This window comes from Ostrinia furnacalis, unplaced genomic scaffold (genome assembly GCF_004193835.3).
Source record: "Ostrinia furnacalis isolate ACB-3 unplaced genomic scaffold, ASM419383v2 OfSCF2810, whole genome shotgun sequence".
NCBI lineage: Eukaryota > Metazoa > Arthropoda > Insecta > Lepidoptera > Crambidae > Ostrinia > Ostrinia furnacalis.
The window spans coordinates 478,700-504,838 of NW_021133049.1; the positions used below are offsets into that span (position 1 = coordinate 478,700).

Sequence of the window (26,139 nt, forward strand, 5' to 3'; positions counted from 1 at the left end):
TTCCAACGCTGACTTCGCTTTATTTTTATAACATTTAAAATAAATTAAAAACGCTTTTGATATTTTAACTGCAACTCCCTCGTTACCGAACTTGTTGCCGACATTTTAAAAATATAAATGCAACGGTAAAATAATATTAGTATGCTGTGTTGATTCAGAAAATATTTTTTACGTTATAAATCGTCCAGTAATTAGTATAGTCAGCATCAAATACTTAGTTCGTGACACCCAAAGTGACCAAAAAGTTGGCAGCACAACCTTATTCCAATTGTAATTACGAACTATTTGACGCTGACTATACCTACTTGCAAAATCCTGTAAGGCTGGGTTGCACCATCTTACTTCAACTACTTATAACAAACGTCAAAAATCTATCAAATCCCATACAAAAATCACCGGTTGTCGTTAAAGTTACGTTAAAGTTAGGTGGTGCAACTCAGCCTTATGTATTCTGTGGCCTAAGTATTACAATTGGACGAGAAGATATTATTATTTAGCTTGTCGAGTTGTGTTAAGAAAATGACTCATTTTAATAATTAACAAGGCTCAAATTGAAGCACCCTTTTACAGACATTTGCCTCAAAATTCCATGAAAAATAAAACCTTGTAAATGGCCTGCACTTAATAATTAAGTAGGTACTTATTTGCCAAAGTGCCCTTTACTTTATACAAACACTAGCGGCCAAAATTTTACCCCCTTAGGGGTAGAATTTTGGAAAATCCCGTATTAGTAAATTTGAGACTCCTAGCACTTGTAGTTGAGTAAGTGAGTCAGTCAGTGACCTTTCGCTTTTATATTGATGATTGATTTCATATTGATGAATCTCAAATACTTAATGGTAAGTAATTAAAGATAAATATACAAAAAATACTTAGGTACGCGGCACCGGAGAGTGTTTTTGTAACGTCAAACGTCAGACTTCAGTACCTGTAGCATGAACAACTTTCGTCTTCGAATCGTTTGCGTATTCGACAAAATTCGATACTCAACCTTCGAACTAAACGTTAACGTGACGATTTTGATTCTTAAAGTAAGCTTCGTGCAACGTTCACTTTACGACACGTTCACAAGGGCGCTGTTGTAGTTTTCGCACCTACTAAATCTTTTGATGGCGATTCGAATACGCAAACGTATCGAACTCGAAAGTTGTTCGTGCTAGCCGTACCGTACCTCTAGTAGGAAAAACTTTCGAGTTCGTTTCGTTGCGTATTCAAAGTGTCATCGAAAAATTTTGTATGAAAAATTAAACAATGAAATGAAATGAAAGATGAAGGTACAGATTTGGATGCTTTGTCACGTCATAATATGTCCATGTCACCCCATGCCGCTCCCATACTTCAGACTGACTGAGTTAAACGCTAAACTTGTGAATTCTGCCTGAAAATGTTCCCTAAAGAGACCCGAAATGAGTGTCAATATTTAATTTCAAAACAGTTCAATGGCCTATACCAATATGTATTCATGTAAAAGGTGTTCCAAGAATTTTAATTTTACAGTAATTTTGTCCTCACGTGTTTTTCTTTGAAATTGAAGACAAATTAATTTATCCTTTTTAAATAATGTGTATTTTTATTTATTTCAATTTCAATATGAAAATTGAGAAATGTTATCTAACCTCTAACATCTTAAAAAAAATCGTCAACTTTGTCCGCTTGTGTATTTTGTTGAATCACAGAAAGCTTTATGTCTTTAATAGTTACAAGATAAGCTTTCTATCCTTTTAAGAAATGATTGACTACCACACAATCTTTCGACCCCTTTCTCATCCCTCTAAATGTTGAATTTCGAAAATAGTTTTTCTTCTTCTTACGTCTACTTTAAGCCTAGACGCAGACCACCGATTTTTTGTCGCCCGGTAATTTAGTCGGGCAGTTAATCAGTATGGGCATGTATAGAAGTGCGCACATTACACCCGTTTGGTATCAACCGATTCGTCATACAAATTAAAATTGAGCCCAACTATCGGCCTACTAAAAGTCGGTGGTCTGTGCCTAGGCTAAACCACACCTGCCAAAAACACTGATAATTAATAGATCCCTAATTAATTTTATACATATAACTAAATAGAAACACAAGAGTATATTTCGAATGATTTCATCAGTTAAAATTTTATAAATTAGAACTACCTATTGTGTTTCATAATCTTTTCAAAAGCTACTCAATATGACTTGCTCAAAAAGCTCAGTGAAAAATATTCTTTCTTTTCTTTACTCGGGGAAAAAGGCTACGTAACTAGCAGAGTGGTTCGGTCCTAAGTAAATAGAAGAAAACACGCTCATCTGCACCTTGACTGGGACCAAATTATTTTCAGCAAAATTCACGACGACTATCCACAGGGGAAAGCACCTACTTGGGTATAAAAATGATTTCTTTAGGTAATAAAAAACTCCACTTTATTGAAGACAACATTTCCTTAAAAACTGGGTCAAACTTATATACAAAACTAAAACTTTTTGTTGCTGAAAATTAAATGCCTGATCGAATATGTTAACAATGTTTTTCAAATTCTAAATTATTGGCAGTATTCAAAGCTCTGTAGGAAAATTATTACGTATTTCGAAGCTAGGGCTATATCAACAATAGAGAACAATTTTAAATGAAACTATTGCCTTAACAAGTTGTGTATTTTTTTCAACATAAAAAACTGCTAGTTTTTGGCTTCATAAACTTCATGATACAACCCACTGTGCAGACCTGTCACGCTATTTACTTTAATATACCTAACCCTGAATGTCAGCAAGAACAAACATTGAAACTTATAAAATAAACCTCTCTTTTTATTCAATTTATTTCCTGTCAACAGCTGTCCCCAATACGAAGGATTTTTCGCGCCCACTGGTGTAAAAAAAAATCACATTAACCTTTATAAATTCGCTCATCAACAATATAAAAGAAATGATTATTAAATCAGGCAAGTACCTATTGTTATTAAATTGTTCGTGATGGATTTATTATACAGGGTGTTTGCTGTAAGGTGTCCCCGCATTCAAGTACTTCCCAACAAACAGTAAAATGTTTTGTTTTGAACGTCTGTCAACAATACTCATGTCAAGAAACTGCTGATTATTTACTGACTGACTCCTGATCTGCAGGTTGGTGGTTTTCATTTTATGCGACTATATTTTTAAGTTATTTGAAGTCACCAGCCGTCCCCGCATTATTTCTCTTCTCCCGCAATTTTTTCTGTGGCTATTTACACGCCACACCTAGACGTTGACAGAGCAAGCTCCTGTATAGTTACTGTGGAAATATTTTTACTAGCTCTATAAGATTTTGTCTGGATTGGAAGGATTAAAATTTGACATTAAAGTTAGTTTTTTTGCGTATTTTTGCAGCGAAATGACTACTGTCATTTCGCTGCAAAAATACGCATGAAATCGAGTTCAAGATTTTTTGCCATCAAAAACACCCTGTATTATTATAGCATTCTGTTGTAATCACCTTTGTCACATAGCTAAAGATGTATACACACTGAGTGTGATTGGGCCAGCGAAACAGAAGTGTGTCGCCGCAGGGGTAATAAAGCGACGCAATATACAGCGGAAGGCGGAAGCGAGGTGAAAATTAAACGTTAGCTGAGCTAGGGTTGGAACCATTCATATTATTCATTTCTTAATTGAATATCAATTTAATATGTCTAGACAAACCTAAAGAGGATTTAGGACGCTATTTGGATCAAATGTGTAATTGCTCAATAATGAATAATAAATAAATAAATAAATAAAATAAATTTATTTGTTATTTATTTATTTGTTGCGTACCGGAAAACGCGGCGTGGGACGTCCACCCACAAGGTGGAGCGACGACATCATATAGGACAAGAAGGCACTGGACGCAGGCCGCTACCAAGCGGGCAACATGGAAAGCATTGGGGGAGGCCTATGTTCAGCAGTGGACGTCCTATGGCTGAGATGATGATGATGATGATGAGGTCATTTAGTCTCCACTGTAGAATCATGACCTTCTTGTATTTATTTTGTTATCGTCATGCCTATTGCCACTTCAGCTTGCTAATCCTTCGGGCTATGTCAGCGACTTTAGTTCGTTTACGGATTTCCTCATTTCTGATTCGATGCTCACTGCTGAACATAGGCCATGTTCAGCAGTGGACGTCCTATGGCTGAGATGATGATGATGAATTCATTTGTTTATTCAATTTTATTTTATTGCTCAATCCTAATTTGATTTGTTTATTAAATCTCTTAAAAGAGGTAATCATCGTCGTCAGGTCATTCAGTCTCACTGAAGGAGCAAGACGCACAGGAGACAAAATACGCAACCGGTACCACATGGCCAAATTAATAAGACAAGTACGGTGTATTCTCCAGTAGCCAAAACAATCAGCTAAAATTTTCTTGCGACACATTAATTTCTTCTTTCTTGCACGTGTTCAAGTAATGTAGAGCTATAGTTTTAGCACTGCATAGTCTGTCTAGCAGTAGGTATATTACATCAATCGCCTTCAATCTATAAAATAAATTACTCATAAAATTATACTTTTTATGTTTAGAAAGGCAACAAAGAGACGATTTTACGCTCGTATAAATTCAAGTGCTCCAAACTTTAACAGTGAAATAAGAAAGAAATATAAAATTGCTTTAGTATAATTTGATGTTCGAACTTCTATCATTCGTAAAAAAACTACTTAAAACCTGTAATCTCATTCAATTATAGTGCACTTAAAAATAATGAGAGGGAATTTAACAGCCTTTTCTAAAACCTAAAGCTGCCGAAAGTTTTAAAGTCCTAATGGGACTCGATAAGCTCCAGGAATTGAACTTTGAAAAATATGACTGTGAATTTGAATCCATTAACGATATTTTCTCATTTTTTAATGAAAAACCACATTGTAATACCGGCTCGTTCAGCTGCAGGCAGCAGCTTTTAAGAGAGAGAGAGCGAATTACAAAGACGGAAAGACAGAGGGAGGCCGAAAAATCGGAAGAAAAAGATAGAGATTGGTGATATCGAAAGAAAAATAGGGAGAGAGAGATAGTGACTGGCTATAGCGAAAGAGAGAGACCGAAAGTAAGGCGGAGATGAGACAGAGGAGAATAGTGAAAGAGGAAGACCAAAAGATAGGGAGAGAAAGATAGATATAGAGGAGATAGTGAAAGACAGTGACCGAAAGAGAGATAGCGAAAGAGAGCGACCAAAAAATAGGGAGAGAAATAGAGAGAGTAATCAATATATTTGCACGAAAACGCATTATTGTCAACCCTAGCCTTTAATATTCATCTTAGCGCCGTCGCTTCACGCAAGACGGATAGCGTTGGAGAAGCGAAATTTTTATTTTAAACCTACCCTCTTTTATTTCTCTTTAATAGTTGCTTTGAGCTTTTCTTCTCCGTCTGTTTTTTTTGGTGCTTTATTAAATTCAAATAAAAATATGTAATCTTGAGTCTCGCTTTTATTTTTTGGGCTTTATTTTCGTGCCTATAAGTCGGGATAATACATGACATTCTAACATTTGTATATGTCAACGTGAAATTGTAAACTCCGTCTGTTTATAAAACAGTGTGTTATGTTATAGACTAAGAGTTGGTGAACGCCAGACCTACGTCATTTTATAAAAGCTGAAAGTTTGTCAGCGTATGCTCCCATTATAAGATAGAATGTTGGTGAATCATGAAGTTTGGGTCATCGTGGCTTTGGCAGCTATCCTAAAAAAACTGTCTGGCAACGAGTTGGAATTGTCGAAACTGTCTAGCTGATGTGGAAACAACATTCTATCCTGTATTGGGAGCATACGCTGACAAACTTTCAGCTTTTGTAAAATGACGTAGGTCTGGCGTTCACTAGCTCTTAGTCTATTAGGTTAGATTGTAATCTAACTAACTCACAATTTTACTGTTAAGGACAAAATCGTCGCCATATCACCCTTGCAACATCAAATTAGTTGCATTGCAGCATGTGCTATTTTCGTACCAATCTAATGTATCTTGAAGAAAATTTTATCGAAAGATGGCGCATTTGATAGTGAAAAGACATAAATCATTTAAACTCTGAAACCAGTCAACAATGAATATTACATGACCTAGGCACCAGACGTCTGAAATTGGTCGGTAAGCCCTAAAAGTCTGCAAGAATACCTTTCTCGACCCAAGGCTTAAAATACTAGGCCTTTTACCCAGCCTATTAATAGAGGATCAGTATTACAATCTAGCCATTGGAAAAGATTCATGTGAATCTGAAATTAACTGGGTTTCAATCTAGTTTCATTTGTAACACTGAGGTGAACTAGCTCTCTTGTTCCTAAAAACTAAAACAGTCGCATGAAAACTAAAATTAACTTATCTCTTTTCAATGAGGGTTTTCGCGATTGAAAAATCCGCCAGATGGCGGGACGTGGATGTAGGGTCTGACTTCTGCGTGATTGGTGGATTTTGACATATATCTATCAATGTCATGTCAAAAATAACCAATCATGCAGTATTTGGACCTCGCGTCTACGTATTGCCATCTGACGGATTTTTCAATCGCGAAAACCCCCATACAGAGAAATCAAAATAGGTAGCAGGTACGTAAAAAAGTGACAAAACATCCAATAGCTAAAAAGATGTTAATTATAATCTATACCTTCATTGAAGTAACTGTTTTAGAAAAAAAATCTGGTTTCGTGCAATAAAATTTAAATTCATGAAATCGTAAACATAATTTAGGTAAAGGAAATAAGTAGATGTAAAACACTTTAAAATTATGAATAGACCAGTCAAAATTATAACTAATACTTAATTTAGAAACAACAAGGTGAACTGACTGATTTGACTAACAAAATAGAAACTGTTTGAAACTAGAAACATAGTTTATACGAAAATGTATTTGTCTTTTCCTAGTATCAACGTTGATTGGTTGTTTTACATTGTCTTCTTTATCATGATCATCATCAACAGGTCATTTAAAATACTGTAGAAGAACTCCGATCATTGGTCGTTCCTTCATCATCATCATCATTTCAGCCACAGGACGTCCACTACTGAACAAGATTCCCCCAATGATTTGTATAGTGAGCGATTGGCCCGCATCCAGCGCCTGCCTGCTACTTTTATGAGGTCGTCTGTCCACCTTGTGGACGTCTCACACTGCGCTCGACCCCCGTAACTTCGAACGCGAGAAAATAGCATTATTTTTTTCCGTATTTGCAACATTTTTCTTTGCTGCTTCGCCCCTATTGGCTGTACGGTAATGTTACAATGTAGCCTATGTAAATGGGCTATCTAACACAAAAATGTTTTTTCAAATCAGACCAGTACTTAGACTAGACTCCTGAGATTAGCGCTTTCAAACAAACAAACTCTTCACCTTTATAATATTAGGTAGCATAGATTTAGATATATTTATATATGTTACGGCTAAAGATAGGTGTGAAAATAAACTTAAGATTAGCCGGCTAAACTTAAGTTTAGCTTCGAGAAGCAGCTAAAGTTCGATAACATGTTAGCTGTTTGCGTCATGATATTCCATCTTTAGCCGGCTAATGTGCACATTAGCCAAAACGATACGGCTAAAAATGTATTCGATGGGCGCGCCAGGCCGGCGGAGGGCTTGAGGGGGCGGTGGGGAGACAACGATTAGCTCCATATTATTTAACAATTGTGACTAGACATTGTTTTAAGTAATTAACACTGAAGAAGTTTTATTTTGTTTTATTTTGTAATTTTAAATACCTACCTACAGAAGATTCTGTAATGACCAAATGGTTCCTTATTACTTTATTTTAATGATTAGGTACCTAGATATTGTTTTATGTAATTAATATTTTGTTATTGTAATAATTGTAATTTTGAATACCTACATAGGTACATAAAAGTATGTGTAATGAAAGTGATTATTTTTTAATAAATTTTTCGTGTCAAAATAGTAAACATTATTACATTGTTTCCTTTTCCATTTCCTTCTACATTTTTAGCCAAGGGCCTGCGATTACACTTAAGTTTAGCCGGCTAAAGATAGAAGAAACTAACATTAACACCTCGTCGAAGATAAACTTAAGTTTAGCCGGCTAATCTTAAGTTTATGTTCACATCTATCTTTAGCCGTAACATATACATTTCTATCAAGTGACGACCTTTCTCACATTTCAATCGTTGAGTTGCACAATTTCAATATTGTTTACATCCCCCAGACTGTTGACAGTCTACACGTCTTCATGTAAAGTAACCATGTTTTGGGGTAATATCGGGACATAAAGTTTGACACGTGCATGGAATAATATAACAATAGTGTCTGTGTAGTAGTGCAGTGTAATGTTGTAACAAAAGTTGTTTTCTAGCTCTAGTAATTCGGCGTATACGAATACTCGACTCGACACTAATCACCTATTCTTGAGAACATTTAATAAGTAGATTTTCTGTAATGTTAAGTTTATGGTTAAATATTTGAAAGCTTGATGCTCTGATCAACTCCTATTAATAGGACAAATTTAATAACATATTGTTTTGTGAATTTATCAGAAAGAGTTTTTTTTTATATTTTATACTAAGATTAAGCACGCTAGCTCAGTAAATACATACCTTTTCACCCAAATAATAGAGAGTCTGACAGACACGTTGGGTCAGAGTTCTATTTCAACTTATACTTTTCCATACAGCTTTTAGAACTAAAATTAATTTAGAACTAGGTCTTGCCCGCGGCTTCACCCGCGTGAAATTGAGTTTGTCACAGATCGTCATAAATTAAAGCCTATATGTTATTCTGGGTTATAAACAATAATACTGTAAAGTTTTATCAAAATCAGTTCTTGCGTGAAAGAGTAACAAACATGTTAACATCCAGACATCCATACAAACTTTCGCATTTATAATATTAGTAGGACTAGTAGGATAGGATTTCTCCAAATAAAATAAAGTATTTTTTGTGAAAAATATTCGTAGTAAAATTCATCAAATGCAATGTCACTCTACTTGTCTAGAAAGTCTCAACTGCGATCGGGAGGCAGTGTCTCGTGAAATGGATCGCTATTGCCAATATCGATGGAGGGTCTCGATTCTATTCAATTCGATTGTAACTTCATTAATGTTCTAACTTTTCGCATAATCGGAATGATCGACTTCCAACACTTCTATTAACTCGAATTTCGGAGTTCGATACTGTTTCGTCAAGTTAGAATATCTTGATCATTTATGTTTATATTTTATTGTCTGTTTAGAGAGAATGCTTTAGAATGTTTTATGAAGTAGGTGTAAATATTAAAGGTAAGATATAGGTACATTTTGAATTTTTCATGCCTTTTGTGAGATAATAATAATATGTTCATAATCAATTGAGATTCTAAAAAAAACGTAAAATAAGTATGCGTTGAAAATGAAAGCAGAATCAAATGGCTTTTACAAAATTGTAAAATTCTAGCCAAATAGTACCCAACCAGAAAAGAACCCTGGACTTGCTGATCGAGACAGTCAAATTCTTATTTATCACCTACCATTTGACCACGAAAACGTTCTGGTACTCAGTCCTCGTCCACCAATCATACTAGACCTAAGTATACGTGCCTTCAGAACCTTGAAACAATTAACGGTCTTTTGTAACTAAAACTTAAACTGTCCCATAAAAACGAGGATACATTCCAAATCCTGATGAAGCTACACAAAAAATTGTTTGTTTGCGAACCAAAGTGTACATTCGTTTTGGCCGAGTCCGGCGCAGAAACCAATAGCGGATAATTTCACGGAAGATTGCTTTGGATTGCCATTTTTTGGTTAGACACAGACTAGAGGGAATGGTATTCGGTCCACCAAGATTAACAGGATTTGTTTAGATTCTAGCCCCCTTACTAATAAAAGTTACACACGCGTTGAACAGTTGTTTAAAATGACATTTCCATACTAAGGCTGAGTTGCACTTTGACCGTAACGTAACTAGGTATAACGATAACAGGTGTTTTGTGTATGCAGACTCTCAATGATTAGTAGAAGCAGCAGGCTAAGTTTAGAAGTAAGTAATCATTTGAGCAGCCTTAAAACTAAAGGTGCATCTGCTATGATTGGCCTAAATCCCATTTTCAACCGCAATAGCCCCCTCAGCTCGACCACTAAGCTACGCATCTACACGACTCTCATAAGACCCTGCCTTACATATGCCTGCCCTGTATGGAACACTACCTGCACCACTAACCACCAATCGTTACAAGTAATTCAAAATAGAGCCTTGAAAATAGCTTATAATACAAAATTTCGAACCAATTTGCTAAAATTACATGAAACCATAAATCTGTTAACATTACGTAATTACATCTTAAAACTCACTCGTAAATTCTTCGATAATGTAGCATCCCATAGTAATCCCTTAATTTATAATATTGCAGCCACGAAAATACAGGATTTATCGTATATCGATACTTACGGCACATACCGCTTACCCCATCACTACGCATGACGTCGCCTTTTGTCCTGCGTATTCATACAAGACCGGTATCAGTATTCTATACAAGTCCAGTATAATCTGCGCCGGCTCACGGTATTCGGTGCTCGGTTCGAAGGACCAACGAACTTTGTCGTACTTCTTTTAAAAACTACCCGACTTGCAAAATTATTCAGTTTGTTTATTGAATCATTCTTTAAAATATGAAGTTTACACTAAAAGTTTCATAATGTTCTTGCTTTATGTTAATCTTTTACAATTATTTGTGTTAGCTAATAGTTTTGTTTATAAATTCAGTGTAGTTAAGCTTTGAGAGGTGTTTTTGGCCTGGTGAAGTGTTATCGCATTTAAGATGTAAGTTATACTGTATGGTATTATTTTTATAGTGTAACTGTATAATGTGTTTTGTTTAAATAAAGAATTTTGAAAAGTAAAAGTAAAAGTAATCATTTGAGCAGCTGGATGCGGGCAGCGCTGGACCAGTCGTTGTGGAAATACATCGTCGCTTGCTGATGTATCTGAAAATTTTTTCGAAACTGAGTTATCTACACCATCTTAATCAATTTTGCAAGACGAATCGATCTGTCTAATCGCCTGAAAATTTTGCTCAATGTCAGTTACGTCAGTTAGAGAGGCAAGCGACAACATGGGGGAGGAGGCCTAACGAACACCCAACTCTTCTACTGATAATTAGTATCTTATTTACTACTAGCGGCCGCCCGCGACTTCGTACGCGTGGATCCCGTTTTACCCCCTTCATCTATCTTACGCGGTTTAGATTTTTTCATACAAATTTTTTTCCCGGTAACTCCCGTTCCCGTGGGAATTTTGCAATATCCTGTTGTAACTAAGCTTTAAGTTTACTAAGATACCTGCATGCCAAATTTCAAGCGTCTATCTTACGCGGTTTAGATTTTTTCATACAAATGTTTTTTCCCGCTAACTCCCGTTCCCGTGGGAATTTTGCAATATCCTGTTGTAACTAAGCTTTTAGTTTACTAAGGTACCTGCATGCCAAATTTCAAGCGTCTAATTTAAGCGGTTTAGATTTTTCATACAAAAATATTTTCCCACTAATTCCCGCTCCCGTGGGATTTCTTAAGTATCCTATAACCTGCCCAGGAGTATGAAGAATAATTGTACCAAGTTTCGTTAAAATCCATCGAGTAGTTTTTGTTTCTATAAGGAACATACAGACAGACAGACAGACAGACAGACAGACAGACAAAAATTTTACTGATTGCATTTTTGGCATCAGTATCGATCACTTATCACCCCCTGATAGTTATTTTGAAAATATATTTCATGTACAGAATTGACCTCTCTACAGATTTATTATAAGTATAGATAAAGGGATGGGAACAGACTCAATTCACTGGTTGGGTTTTTATTGGCGGTCAAGCTATAGATCCTGGCTACACAGGAGTTGCAGCGGTTGGAACGAGATATGGGAATAGTCCCGTATAACTTATTTAATGTTTTCTTTTGTTTCCCTTACACCCTGTGCACTGTCCTTTACACCATAGTGTAGATAACCCCTAAGTCCCCGATCTGACAGATCGCTTTACGCCGCATTGTGCAACTTGGAACTCCGATTGGCAATCAAAGTTGGGAGCAAGTTTTGTGCGGCCAATGGAACGTGCGGGATTATGTTAATGCGCAGAATTGGCTAATTACAAAACTTTATGGTGAGGTGCGGGATCGGATCGTGTTGGGGACAGTGATGAGGCAAAGACGCAGAATCGTTGGGAGTTGATAGATATTTAGATACTATAATTACTACTATCTATACATTATATTTTACACTACAATCATAATAAGTATCTAAATATACAGGTTGTTAGGTAAATGGGTATATAAGCCGACACTAACCCATGTTAACATGGTCATATAAATGGTATGGTGAAGTCAGAAAATTGATAATATCATTTTGTTTTTTTTTAATTTTCATACAAAATAATAAAATCCGATTTGTATGAAAATTTAAATAATTAAAATGAAGGAGGAATCAATTTTCTGACATGAACATGGGCTAGTGTCGGCTCATATACCCATTTACCTAACACCCTGTATACAACAGCCCTTTACAGTCCACTGCTGGACTATGAGTCTCCTCCACTATAGTGGAGGGTTTTGCCATAATTCCAACGCTTGGCCGGCGGGTTGGAGATCGCAGATGGTTTGACAGTTGTAAATTCCATAATCTGAGTCTTTTTGCTTAAGTTTTACACATTCCAGCACATATTAAATTATTCTAGCCTAGTTTTGACATTGCTTATCTTATCTGAATTGAGGCTACTCGGTGAGATAGTACGACTGTTAGCAAACAGAAGTGGCAATGGGCAGGGCACATAGTACGCAGAACTGACGGCCGATGGGGCAGCAAGGTTCTGGAGTAGAGGTCACGTACTGGCAAGCGCAGCGTGTGGCATCCACCCACAAAGTGTACAGACGATCTTATAAAGGTTACAGGAAGACCCTGGATGCAGGACGCAATCAAAAGGCCCATCTAGAAATCATTGATGATGATTAGCATACTGCACTTCGAGCCATAGGGATATTTTGTGATCCTTCCACCATAACAAAAAAAAACTCTTTATTTAAGGAGCTTTGTCAAGATGACAATTTCGCTCCATTAGATACAAACTTTAACAAAAATCTAATCTAATAAATCTAATCCTACTACTTAAATGTGAAAATTTGTGTGGATGTCTTTTTTTTATACACAACGAGGAAGCTCTTGGCCTGTATCTCACCTGATGGTAAGTGACGATCAGGCCGAAGGTAGAAGCGAGCTTCACCCGTTGTTACTCTTTCTGGATGTTTGTTACTCTTTCACGCAAAAACTACTAAACGGATTTTCATGAAATTTACAGTATTATTGTTTATAACACAGAATAACATAGGCTATTATTTATGACGATCTATAACAAACTAAATTTCACGCGGGTCAAGCCGCGGGAAAAAGCTAGTACCTACATAATATTGAATCTGGTCAAGCAATTCGATCTCTGATACGAACCTTACTTTTAAAAAGTCGTCACAGTTATTTATTCCTGCAAATAGGCTTTTAGAAAGCGCTTTTACTTAGCCACATCGCGGGTCTTTCCACGCGAAGGTTTCCGCGTTCCATAACATTGACTTAAATGCACAAGGCATTTAAAACTGTTTACTTTAGCACTTAATGCAAACGTTGTTCAAGAAAATCCGTACAGATTAGCAAAAGATCAACTGTAGATAAATTTAACCTTATACAATAAGATGGTCTAATTTAACCCATTTGTGATATTATTAATGAGTAGATAGGTAAGTCTTTACGCCCGTATTCACAAACGATGCTTGCTCACAAGCGTGCCACAGCGTTGAATAGAGCTCTGTGATTGGTTCGTATGTCACCCTGTGCGTCCACGCGCACTGTGAGTCCTCATAGTAATGTTTATGAATACAGGCGTTATTCATTTTTGTTTATTTAGTACCTACTTCTAGTTTAGTTTCTTCGTTTCAATCAAATACTACTGATCAAGGGCTTATCCATGAATCCACGGTTTTTTTTTTCTTACATGTCGCCTGAAGTGTACCACTTCTTTTAAATTATGTTAATACTTACCGATTGACAGTTTTAAGTGACGTTCATCACAGAGAACCTTGGGTTAAGTGAAGATTGTATTAAAAGTTTATTTCATTCCTTCTCTCTTTCTTTGAATTTCCCTGAAATATATTATCCTGTCCTTTACGGCCTTTTTCCAAGTCCAAGATTTCATCAAAATTAGTTCAGCTATTTAGAAGCTAAAACCTAATAACTAATAATATGTAACTTTCACAGATGGCATGGCAGAGCATGACGTCTCGTTCTATCGCAAAGACTCACCATTTAATGAAAGCGAGAGCAAAAATAGATAGTTAACACTGTGGCCGATAGTACAGTCACGGAATGAAAAGGTTCGTCAGTTTTCAAATTGATTCCTTCAACGAATCGCGAGCACATATTACCTTTTGAAACTATGTTACAGAATAATCTCGAGTTAGGGAAAATAATCTTTAACTGTTTGTCAGTAAAGTTCAAAATTATTCAGATCAAAGTTGTTTGACGATTTATCTTGTCAAGAAGATTATTATGATTGATAAACTAAAACCTTCTTGTTGGTTCAACCTGCCATTATTATTTCTTTTAAATAAAAAAACTATTGTCAATTGGTCAATGTCATCATTGCATTGCACTGATGGGATAGAAAAATAAACAAGCAAAACCTTATTCGTTAGCAAACGTCATATTTATTTAAATGTTAGCAGCACTGTTTCTTACACTGTTATGTTGGCAGGTTTGACTCTCACAGTACCTAGTGCAAGCGAAAACCGACACTAAGGTGACGAACCTTTTCATTCCGCGACTGTACAAATACAATAGACTGTCGTAAGAAAACAATCTGATATGGGTCTATTAAACCCTGAACAAAGTATGTGTTAATCTTTATCTTCATCTTAACCTAGAATTACTGAGTTTTCATATAATTATAGTACTAATGATAATGCATGTTTAGTTACTTAGTACAATAACATTAATTGTAATCAGTGTTACTGGCTACATCATAGCAAACTACGTTTTATTTGTTAAAAGACTCCCATTTTCATGAAAAGACTTGGAGTTAACTACATTCTTATAATTTTCTGATAATTTTAAAATAATTATTTTTTTTCTTTCTTTCTTTAAATATTGTGCATAATACAATGAAGGTTTACAGGAAACAGTATCTGTTCTGCTTCTTTGGTAAGTTTGTTATTATTAAATTCAAAATATATGAAGAGCAAAAGCGTGTTAAAAGTAAATAAATAAGATCTAGACCATCAAAAGATGACGTGACAACTACTTGTGATGAAATTGAGGAGAAATTAAATTGAGGAGAAACTTAGCTACAAGTGTGGATTTGTTTTGCTTTCTTCTTTTGATAGACTTTCTACCTACTCTTTTGACCTAACTTGCAATGTACGCCTAAAGGACGTCGCACATTTATCTACCCGAAAAGGGATCGTAACCGTATCAACTCGAGGCGGTCAGTATTCTTTGTATGAAACTCCATACTGCAACGCACACTTATCCACATCGTAATGTTGGCAACGTTAAGCCTAGGCGCAGACCATCGATTTTTCGTCGGCTGATAGTTTAGTCGGGCTGTTGATCAGTATGGGCATGTATGGAAGTGCGCACATTACACCGATTCGATTTGGCCGATTGTACATACAATTTCAAATCGGGCACAACTATCGGCCAACTAATAACTTAAAAAAAAAACCGACTTCAAATGCGTGAACACAAATAATACCTATTCAACAAAAAAATAATCGTTCAAATTGGTTCATAATCGGCGGAGATATTGCGTATAAAAAGTTCATCCCCAATTTTCCACCCTTGGGGGTGAAATATTTTCTTCAAATTTGCATGAAATCACCCTTTTAATAATACCTATTCAACAAAAAAATAATCGTTCAAATTGGTTTATAATCGGCGGAGATATTGCGTATAAAAAAGTTCATCCCCAATTTTCCACCATTGGGGGTTGTTTTTTTTATTATTAAATTTAAATGGGACTACCCTTGAGGTATCCCAACTAATATTATAAATGCGAAAGTAACTCTGTCTGTCTGTCTGTCTGTCTGTCTGTCTGTCTGTCTGTCTGTCTGTCTGTCTGTCTCTTACGCTTTGAGCTTAAACCTCGCAACCGATTTTGATGAAATTTGGCATAGAGATAGTTTGAGTCCCGGGAAAGAACATAGGATAGTTTTTATCCCGGTTTTTGAAACAGGGACGCGCGCGATAAAGTTTTTCTGTGACAGACAAAATTCCACGCGGGCGAAGCCGCGGGCGGAAAGCTAGTTACCTATACGCCGAAAAAAGATTTGTTCAAATCGGTTCATAATTGGCGGAGTTATCGCGTAACAAACATAGAAAAAAAAACATACGGGTCGAATTGAGAACCTCTTCCTTATTTTGAAGTCGGTTGAAAATCGGTGGTCTGCGCCTAGTCTAACGCCTCGCTTCGCGATTGACAGCGCGCGAAAGGTGATGACAGTAGTTCGCGATAGGCGATACGGTGTTGAACCCTTCCCGAGTTGATAATAAGTCTGCTATGGGCATGAAATTACAGAACATCATCATCATCATCATCATTTTAGCCACAGGACGTCCACTGCTGAACATAGGCCTCCCCCAATGACTTCCACATCGCACGGTTGGTAGCGGCCTGCATCCAGCGCCTTCCCGCTACCTTTATCAGGTCGTAGGTCCACCTTGTGGGTGGACGTCCCACGCTGCGTTTTCCGGTACGTGGCCTCCATTCCATATCCATTCTATGTCAGCGACTTTAGGACATATCCCACCACAATTAGGTTCCCTCCGTTGCAAAGCAGGAGACAGATAACTGTAAAGGTAAACCCTTTCGAGAGAGATATACCTACACCATGGCCAGATGCAGACTTAGGGTCCCCTTAGCGCTCTTTGGTCATGAACTCATGAAGCACTAAAATGATGATGATCCGAGTTGCTTTTTGCATACCAGCATATTCCAAAACCTGTCATCATCATCATTTCAGCCATAGGACGTCCACTGCTGAACATAGGCCTCCCCCAATGCTTTCCACGTTGATCGATTGGTAGCGGCCTGCGTCCAGCGCTTCCCTGTTACCTTTACGATGTCGTCGGTCCACTTTGTAGGTATCCAAAACCTTATTAAATATGATTCTATCATTTCAGCAAGTCTAGGCCAGATTTTGTTTGGCTACACAGCAGGATGGCCAGCGCAGATAGTTGCAAAGCTCAGAGACCCTGATCAGTTCCCAGAGGCGCCAAGCGACCTGGAAGTCAACTGGATGGTGTCTTCCACAGTTCTTGGCGCTGCTGTGGGTAATTATGTTTAAGTTTATATTACAGAATATCCTACGGATATCCCTACAATTATCGAGAGATTCCATCATGGCTTCATAATTTGCAAATATTGAAAACCGTTAGGTACATAAAATGTAAACGTAACATTCGTAAAACTTTGGGGAGGCTATTAATACTAAATCCATAGAATACCCTGTCATAGATAGTATAGATCGTTTCATCCACGAAGACGCGACGCGCCCCACCAATTTTTGGTCAAGGGAAGAGCGGGGTTCAGGGGGTTTTATCCGAGCAATCCAAGCTTCATTATTGTACCTAGTGTGCGTGTGCACTCTAGGATAATTTAGCGTGTACCGATAACACTCAAACATTAGCGGAAGAAAGATGTGGCGAGTGTCTGTGGATGAAACGATCTATATCCATTGCTGGAGCAAGACTCTCAGAGCTGGAGAATTAGAAGGTCTTGCTCCTACAGTGGAGATTAAATGATCTGATCAAAATAAGAATATCTATATTTGTGTGGACTAAAAAATTTGTGTTTACAATTCGATTCTCTTAAGTACTCTTTATATTATGCCTCAAGATTCTTTTGCTCTGCCAGTGCAGCACCTCGAGACAAACATTTGGCAAGCTGAGAATATGATGATAGTGAATTTAAATTTTACATTCCAGGTGCAATTGCCTTCAGCAGTATATCCAACACATTGGGTCGCAAGCCGTACTTGATTGTAGGGGGTCTGGGCTACTCTTTGTCATATCTTGGTACTGCTCTCATAAAGTCTATAGCAGGTAAATTACAATGTTCATTTAAGCTTCAACCACACCAACGCGTGCAGATCGCCATTGTCGGCGCGATCATAGGCAAATGACAGGTCGCGCGACCCATGACAGTTCGCGCGACCTGTCATTGGCCTATGATCGCGCCGGGGATTGCAATCTGCACGCGTTGGTGTGGTTAAAACATATTAACTTCAATAAAAATAAGTATATGGAATTACACGATGCTGACAGAAAAGTCTGCTGAGAGACTCCGCGGTGCACAAAGAGCAAAGGAAAGACAGATGCTTGGTGTTTATCCACAAGATCGCAAGAAAAACGAGTGGATCAGAGAAAAGACGGGGGTGCGACGTGGTGAAGGAGATTGATGCTCGTTTTCACCATCAGTCTCTAATTTTTAAGTGACCCCTATGAAAAAAGAATGTGTTATCATAAGGGTCACTTAAAAATTAGGGATTAATGGTGAAGACGGGCATGAGAGCCGTAAATAGAGATGGGCATTACATATTGCACCGATGGACCACGATCGCTGGGCCAGAAAGACCTTGGAGTAAAGAGAATAGATAGACAGATGACATTAGTAGAATGGAATAAACTGGGTGGATATGGCCAGGGCAGAATTCGTGAAGGTTCGAAGACTAACCCAGTGGCTGTTATTACATAGATACGGTTGATGGCAGTCAATTAGCAATTTTTCATATGTATTTGCAATAGAACCGATAGGTATTACAACAAATTTAAGTATGTGTAGTGCCAAAACAATAACTTTTGCTTTTTATTTCCATTAAAAGTGTTTCCATTAAAACCTTCACTAGAATAAAATTATATTTTTCGCTACCATACTAATTTTTCTATACTTCTTATTCATTAATTTCTTTCAGGGCTATTGGTTTTTAGGGTTTTCACAGGAGTCTCTATAGCCATGCTCTACACCCTCAGTTTTGTTTACATTGGAGAAATTGCGTAAGTATCTTTGTTTGATTATCATTTTAATTTAGAGAATATTCATTTTCCCTAACTAAGTGAAAATAAGATGAAACTAAGTTTCACAGGAGAAGATTTCTGAATGGCATTAAGTTTGTCTTACGTACTATTTCTAATACGGGCATTATTGCCACCTCTCGTTCCCACCACTGCAAGTTCTGTGGAGTCAAGATCTACAGCTTGACCGACAATAAAAAAAAAACCCAACCAGTGAAGGTTAAGTTTGTCCCGGGGGAAAGTTAAACTGTCATTGGACCCGCAACAAAATTAATCAGAAACGGGACTATTCCCACCTCTCGTTCCCACCACTGCAACTCCTGTGTAGCCAGGATCTACAGCTTGACCGCCACAAAAACCCAACCAATGAAGGTCAAGTTTGTCCCGGGGGAAAGTTAAACTGTCATTGGACCCGCAACGAAATTAATCAGAAGAACATAGGAGGAGTTCGAAATTAAGGTTCGACTTCCCTCCATTGCAAAGCGGATGACAGGTGACAAACAAAGGTTTAAAACCTTTAAGAAAAAGATTATGCACCACGGACAATAAATTAAATTAAGGGGGCCTATCTTATGAGCAATTAGCAACTACCTGCCAATAATATTTTTCACAAAATCGCTTAAAAGCACGGAAATTTTTCCTTGTCGCGACAAGATCGGTGTAATAAATTGCGGAAACAGATGTATGTTGTATTGAATTAAGCATTATATCACGTTCATGTTTCCAAAGATCACACTCCCACAAGATATGATGGGCAGACTGCTCATGACTGACATCATCAGTGGAACACTCGCAAAAAGGAGACGGAACTAGTTTGAATTCGTGAAGTTTATGTTAAAATGTTAAAAAATTAAAATTAATCAGAAGATTGCTTCTAACAGTAGAGTTGGAAGTCTTTATGTGCTGCTTGTTCTCAGCACTGGCCAAATGTTATATGTGGAATTGGGATGTCCCTTCCTTCATTCAGTCCCTCATTCGTTCGTTTCTGCCAAATGACGTCCACTGCTGGACAAAGGCCTCCCCAAGGATTTCTACAACAACCGGTCCAGCACTGCCCGCATCTAAGTACTTCCCGCTACCTTCACCAGATCATCGGTCTACCTACCTTACCTTGTTACCTTAAAAAATCTACCAATAGAAATTAAAAGATTTTTCAACTGTTTCCAGGTCTACAGAAATTCGAGGAACGCTGCTAGGAACAGCTGCGGTATATGTCAATATAGGATTCCTTTTAGCATATACTACTGGAGGATATATGTCGTATCAAGCAGTCAACTACCTGCCCATGGCTATAGGAATAGTTTTCCTTGGAGGCATTTTGTGCGCCCCGGAAACACCAATTTACCATATTATACAAGGTGAGTCTTCTAATGTTGGTAAACAGATAAATTACCTACATAAAGGTAATCAGAGTCACCCAAAGTCTATGATTCTGTTTACTTTAAGCGTTATCTTAGTCGTTTAATCCATACAATTACATCTGTCTGGCTATTTCTTCCGGGTGGCATACCCGGAAGAATAGTTTTATAATTTTTTTGAGGATGTAATTTCACAAAGCATTAGCCAAGCCAATGATCATTAATTTGAAGACTATTATCTACAGTGGATTAGTTTACTCGTACATTCACACCGTACAATCACTTGCTTGAATATTTTCTTGATTGTAGATTAGTCTTCTTTTCTGTATTTCAATCGCTTTCTTTTGTGTATATCTTTCTTTTCTTGACTTGACTTCTGTACAATAAAGTACCTACCTACGTTCTACCTATCTATCAATCTACTTGTGTTGTTTATCTTCTAACTGGAGGGAAGTAAAACTTGACCTTCAAAGTCCTCTTAATTTGCTTTGATTTTTGTAACAGTTCCAATGACAGTCAAGAAGAGTACCTTCACAGAATTATGTCAATCTCCTACACAAGTGTAGCAAATTATGGGAACTATGAGAATAGTTTCATTTTAAGCTTTCCAACAACATTTACAGATCGTGAAGAAGAAGCCAAAGCAGTTCTAATATCGTTAAATAGAAAAGAAGATGCAGAAAAAATATCACAGCTAAAAACAGAAGTTCAAGAAAGCATGACTAAGCAAAAATGGAAAGCACTCTTCACGGTGAAGTGTAATAGAAGAGCCTTGGTGATAACTGTCATATTGAACATGTTGGTGCAATTTAGCGGACCCATCATCATGGGCGCGTATACTACAATGGTTTTTGAAATGGCAGGTATATTAATAAAATAAGACATCCAATATAACTCAATAACAAAAAATTTATCCAAAACAACCACACAGTGAATTTTTCACCTCGTGGGTAAAACTTTAGTACCTATACTGTTCTAACAGAAACATGCGAATTTGTTACTACAGGAGCTATTTTGTAAAAGTAATGAACATTGAATATTTTCTTACCTTGCGCCCATAATGTGAAGATAGCGAAATGGTCATATAGATCGCTTCATCCACGAAGACGCGCCCCACCAATTTTTGATCGAGGCAAGCGCGATGCGGGGACTTTGATCCGAGCAATCCGAGCGTCATTATTGTAGTGTGCGTGTGCACTCTTGGACAATTTAGCGTGTACCGATAACACTCAAAAATTAGCGGAAGAATGGTGGGGTGCGTCCGTGCGTCTTCGTGGTTAATAAAACGATCTATACGAAATATTGTGGAATACAATTTTGTTTATTAGCGGCCTAATGAGATAAAGCCCTAATGAGACTATGTAATAAAAGAAAGGGTCAAGAAATATCTATCTACTATCTAGTTAATGAATTATAATGTAGTTACCCCAGAATTAAATTTCGGTGATATGTTATCGCATATAGTAAACAAAAACCGCGCTATTTTCAAGACACATTAACCTTTACTCTACTGATCTTATGTATTGATTGACATATTTTTAGTTATCTACCTAAATGTAAAGACTCATACTTTCTACAGTATTCTTACCTTCGAGTAAAAAGAAGATTGTGGTTATTTCGTTTCAGCCAAATGACGTCCACAGCTGGACAAAGGCCTCCCCCAAGGCACATATTCATAACGACCGGTCCTGCGCTGCCCGCATCCAAGTTCTTCCCGCGACCTTCACCAGATCGTCGGTGCACCTAGTAGGAGGCCTGCCCACGCTATGTCTTCCGGCCCGTGGTCGCCACTCGAGAACTTTTCTGCGCCAACGGCCATTGTCTCTACGAGCTATGTGCCCCGCCCACTGTCACTTGATTTTAGCAATTCTGCGAGCTATGTCGGTCACTTTGGTTCTCCTGCGGATATTATTTCGTTTTTATTTTTATTTATTTGGCGACATGTCTTTCAGGGTCATCGGTAACCCCATTCATCGGCACCATCATAATTGGCGTAGTCCAAGTATTATCGGGGATAATAACGCCTGTTTTCATCGAGAGGTGTGGGAGGAGGATCCTGCTGATGATTTCCACAAGTCTTGCTGGATTGAGCTTGGTATGTAGTTTTGTCTTATTGTAATGATGATTGATAGAGAATTCCTAGGCCTTGATGCGGACAGCGCATCTCCGACGGATCGCAGTGGAAATTCTTGGAAGAGGCCTTTGGCTCAACAAAAAAAAATGAGCGCACGATAGAAACTTATTTTATATTTATTTACTTGAATGTGTCCCCTAAGCTTCGGTAAAGTTATGATGACACTTTTCTGCGAAGGCTTTCTTGAGAGAATCTGAAGTGATTTTGCTCTGGTTTTGTTTTTCATATCTCATTCGCAGTTAATACGGTATGCCTTTAGCCTAGGCGCAGACCACCGATTTTTCGTCAGCCGATAGTTTAGTCCGGTAGTTGATCAGTATGGGCATATATGGAAGTGCGCAAATTACACCGATTGATTCTTCATACTAATTAGGATCGGGCCCAACTATTGGCCGACTAAAAATTGGTGGTCTGCGCCTAGGCTAAGAGAAACTCAGTATAACTTCAGTAGTATTTTTTCCTTTCAGTTGGCCCTCGCTATCTACCTGTATCTGTATGACATTGGACATCCAGTAATAGCTCAAATAAAATGGATGCCGTTGGTAGTGTTCATCATTTACTGCTTTACGTACACTTTCGGTAAGTTCTACTTGTTTTATAGAACTGGTCATTGTTGTTCGTGGGTTCAATTCCCACCTTAGGTAGTTCGAATTTTTCAAGTTACCTATTTATAATTTTCAAATTGGTCATTGTTATCTTCTTTATGTAGACAATAGAACAATGGTTTAGCCCTCACCACCATCGGTGCCTCACTCACTCTTCCCATGGATTTCGTTGCGAATAATAACGATGATTGTAAAAGATAGAGCAGGGTTTCCCAATTTTTTTTTTCCAAGGAACCCTAATTGATTATACTTTTCCTAGCGGACGCCCTGCCCCTCCCTTGTGCGTAAACAAGTCGGTGCGCGCGAACAACGTCGGTCACGAAACGTGGGATACCTAATATTTTTTACGGAACCCTTGCGGCCTTTCCACGGAACCCCAGTGTTCCGCGGACCACCTTTCGGGAACCGCTGAGATAGAGGGACAAAATAATAACAAACGAATATGCTAACATCAGAAGGCTGAATCTGAATTTACATCATCCGTCCTCACCTAGTGACCGCGTAAAAAAAGGACATTAAATGTAGGTTTGACAGATTGTACAGCGCCCCTAGCGGAAACGTTCAGAAACTAAAATTTAGGTCGTTTGATAAAACTCACACTCAGCCCTCAGGGCTTCTCAACCCGTGTATTGGCCATCGTGGGAAGTAGGATCCTATAATTTTCTCTGGTAGATTAGATTAGGGGCGTGCTCCTGCAAAAACTATATGACCAGACGATGATCATGCACTTGAAAAAATCAAATTGCGTAATCCAATCAAAGTTCCGACCTTTGCTTGCAGGGCGATCATGATGAAGACCAAACAACACTTGCCTTAAAGAGACATGTTTTTCTGATTACCTAATTTCGTTGCGGGTTCAATGACAGTTTAACTTTCCCCGAAACAAACTTGACCTTCACTGGTTGGGTTTTTATTTTCGATCAAGCTGTAGATCCTGGCTACACAGGAGTTGCAGCGGTGGGAATGAAAGATGGGAATAGTCCCGTTGCCTTATAATGCCAAATATTTTCTTTCAGGGTTCGGATCTCTCCCTTCCGCATTGATGGGAGAGATGTTTGAGATGAACGTGCGGAGTGCAGGATCTTCCATCGTGATGTCCTCCTCTTACTTCGCTGGAGTGATCACCGTGATGAGCTTCGGTTACATCATCACCAGCGTCGGAATATACGTCGCCATCATCATCTTCAGTATGGTGTGCTTTGTGGCGTTTGTTTTTACGATATTCTTCGTCCCTGAGACGAAGGGAAAGAGTTTAATCGAGGTGCAAAAGATGTTGGGTAGGTGATTAAATAAAAGTGTGTAAATGTAAGCGTTTAATAAAGTAATTGTGCCATTCTAATTTGTTTTAGTCCTGCATTGTGTGGGCATCTACAGTCAGCATCAAACAGTATACCAAGTAGCAAAGTTCGCAACACGACGTCGTTGTCAATAAGGTTGTGTTGTGTTGTCAACATTTTGGCCACTTTGGGTGTCACGAACTATTTGAATCTGACTAAATACCTACATAGAGACGTATTCCTTTATTAATGCATCTTTATAATTCGCCGAATAGTACATGCCTTTTATATAATTACTAAATTAAAATACTCTTAAAGCTTTTTCTAGTTATTAATTATGATATCGCTATCAACCAATATTTAATTTTCTTATATTATTTATCTGCATTATTTTATCTTCCCGCAAAATCTAGCGTTTCGTTCAAAAATTATCACTTATCAAATTAAATATTACTGATATCAATCTTTAATAAATAAACTCCACATTTTTTTTAAATGTGAGTGTATTTATCATCGGTCCCTTTGATATAGTCTGAATTAGTCTGCACATCTTATACAGGGTGTCCCAAAATTACAACCCGATCGAACTAACTAAGCAAGTTGTTGGAATATGTGACTCTCCCTCGCACACCTCCCCGCGTTCACTCCGTTCGTATCAGTGCGTCGATATGACGTCATGACTGCTAGGTGTGCAGTTACTCGACCGGGTTGTAGCACGTCACACTAACCCTGCAGGTAGCTGGGCCTAAGACTGATCGAACAAGCCTATGTCTATAGAAAGTTTCATAAGTTTTGAGATATGACAAATTTTAGTTGTTAATGTCCATAGAAAAGAAAGTATAAATTTTAATGAAAAGAAAGTTGAATGAGTTAGTTATATTTAAAACTAGCTTTTGCTCGCTTGAAACGCGTGAAATTTAGTTTGTCACAGATCGTCATAAATTATAGCCTATATGTTATTTTGGGTTAAAAACAATAATACTGTAAAGTTCCATCAAAATCCGTTCAGTAGTTTTTGCGTGAAAGAGTAACAAACATCCAGACATCCAAACATTCGCATTTATAATATTAGTAGGATAATAGTACAAGTTTTACATAACAATAAAACTTGTATTATTGAGCAGAGACGATGCACAGCATCTGGTGAGAGATGCGTCAAACTTCCGGTCTAGTTTTTACCATTTTTCACCACAAATGACGTCATTTCCGCTATAATTAAATAGGAATTGATTTGACTTACTTCCGTTTGCCGCCATATTTAGTCACCTGGGAGCGAGCTTGCTCGGAGTTCTTCATAGAGAGCTCACCAGGAGGCCTTCTTGGGATGCTGTGCATCGTCTCTGCTCAATAATACAAGTTTTATTGTTATGTAAAACTTGTACTATTATTCGGCATGTGACGATGCACAGCATCTGGTGAGAGACTTGTTTATTAGCTCCTGGTGACTGCAGGCCAATGACGCTATGAGAGGAGAATTTTGAGTTTCTGTAACAGAACTAGTAACCATGATTAGTTTCTGTTTTGTTATTATTGTTAATTGGAGAAAATGAATAACAATAGTTTCTGTTCACACACCATTTATATTTGTCAACCTTGAAGCTACATAGCACATACATTTTATAAAGAAATACAATTATAATATGATCATAAGTGGATACATTTAACATGCTGAAATCTTAAATCGGTTGAAAATTATTAATTAATATGTTACTCGGTTTATCGACCGTAGATCTATTTCGAATTTGTTTGCAGTAGAATCTTGCAAATGTA

The 26,139-nt window shown here is 37.6% G+C and overlaps 1 protein-coding gene across 1 annotated transcript; it reads left to right on the plus strand.

Moving 5' to 3' along the window:
- The first annotated feature begins 14,934 nt into the window (after positions 1 to 14,934).
- LOC114356476 (facilitated trehalose transporter Tret1-like) lies at positions 14,935 to 24,419 on the plus strand. The gene is made up of 9 exons (XM_028309686.1): positions 14,935 to 15,125; positions 17,106 to 17,255; positions 17,910 to 18,026; positions 18,896 to 18,977; positions 20,163 to 20,353; positions 20,977 to 21,216; positions 22,306 to 22,448; positions 22,955 to 23,066; positions 24,109 to 24,419. Exons 1-9 carry the CDS (start codon positions 15,086 to 15,088, stop codon positions 24,375 to 24,377), a joined length of 1,344 nt encoding a protein of 447 aa, XP_028165487.1. The 5' UTR covers positions 14,935 to 15,085; the 3' UTR covers positions 24,378 to 24,419.
- Positions 24,420 to 26,139: the final 1,720 nt, after the last annotated feature.

Coding starts and splice junctions, on each gene's coding strand:
- LOC114356476 (XM_028309686.1), top strand. CDS start 15,086: ATGAAGGTTTACAGGAAACAGTATCTGTTCTGCTTCTTTG. Junction 21,217..22,305: donor AATGGTTTTTGAAATGGCAG/GTATATTAATAA, acceptor CATGTCTTTCAG/GGTCATCGGTAACCCCATTC. Junction 22,449..22,954: donor GTCTTGCTGGATTGAGCTTG/GTATGTAGTTTT, acceptor TTTTCCTTTCAG/TTGGCCCTCGCTATCTACCT.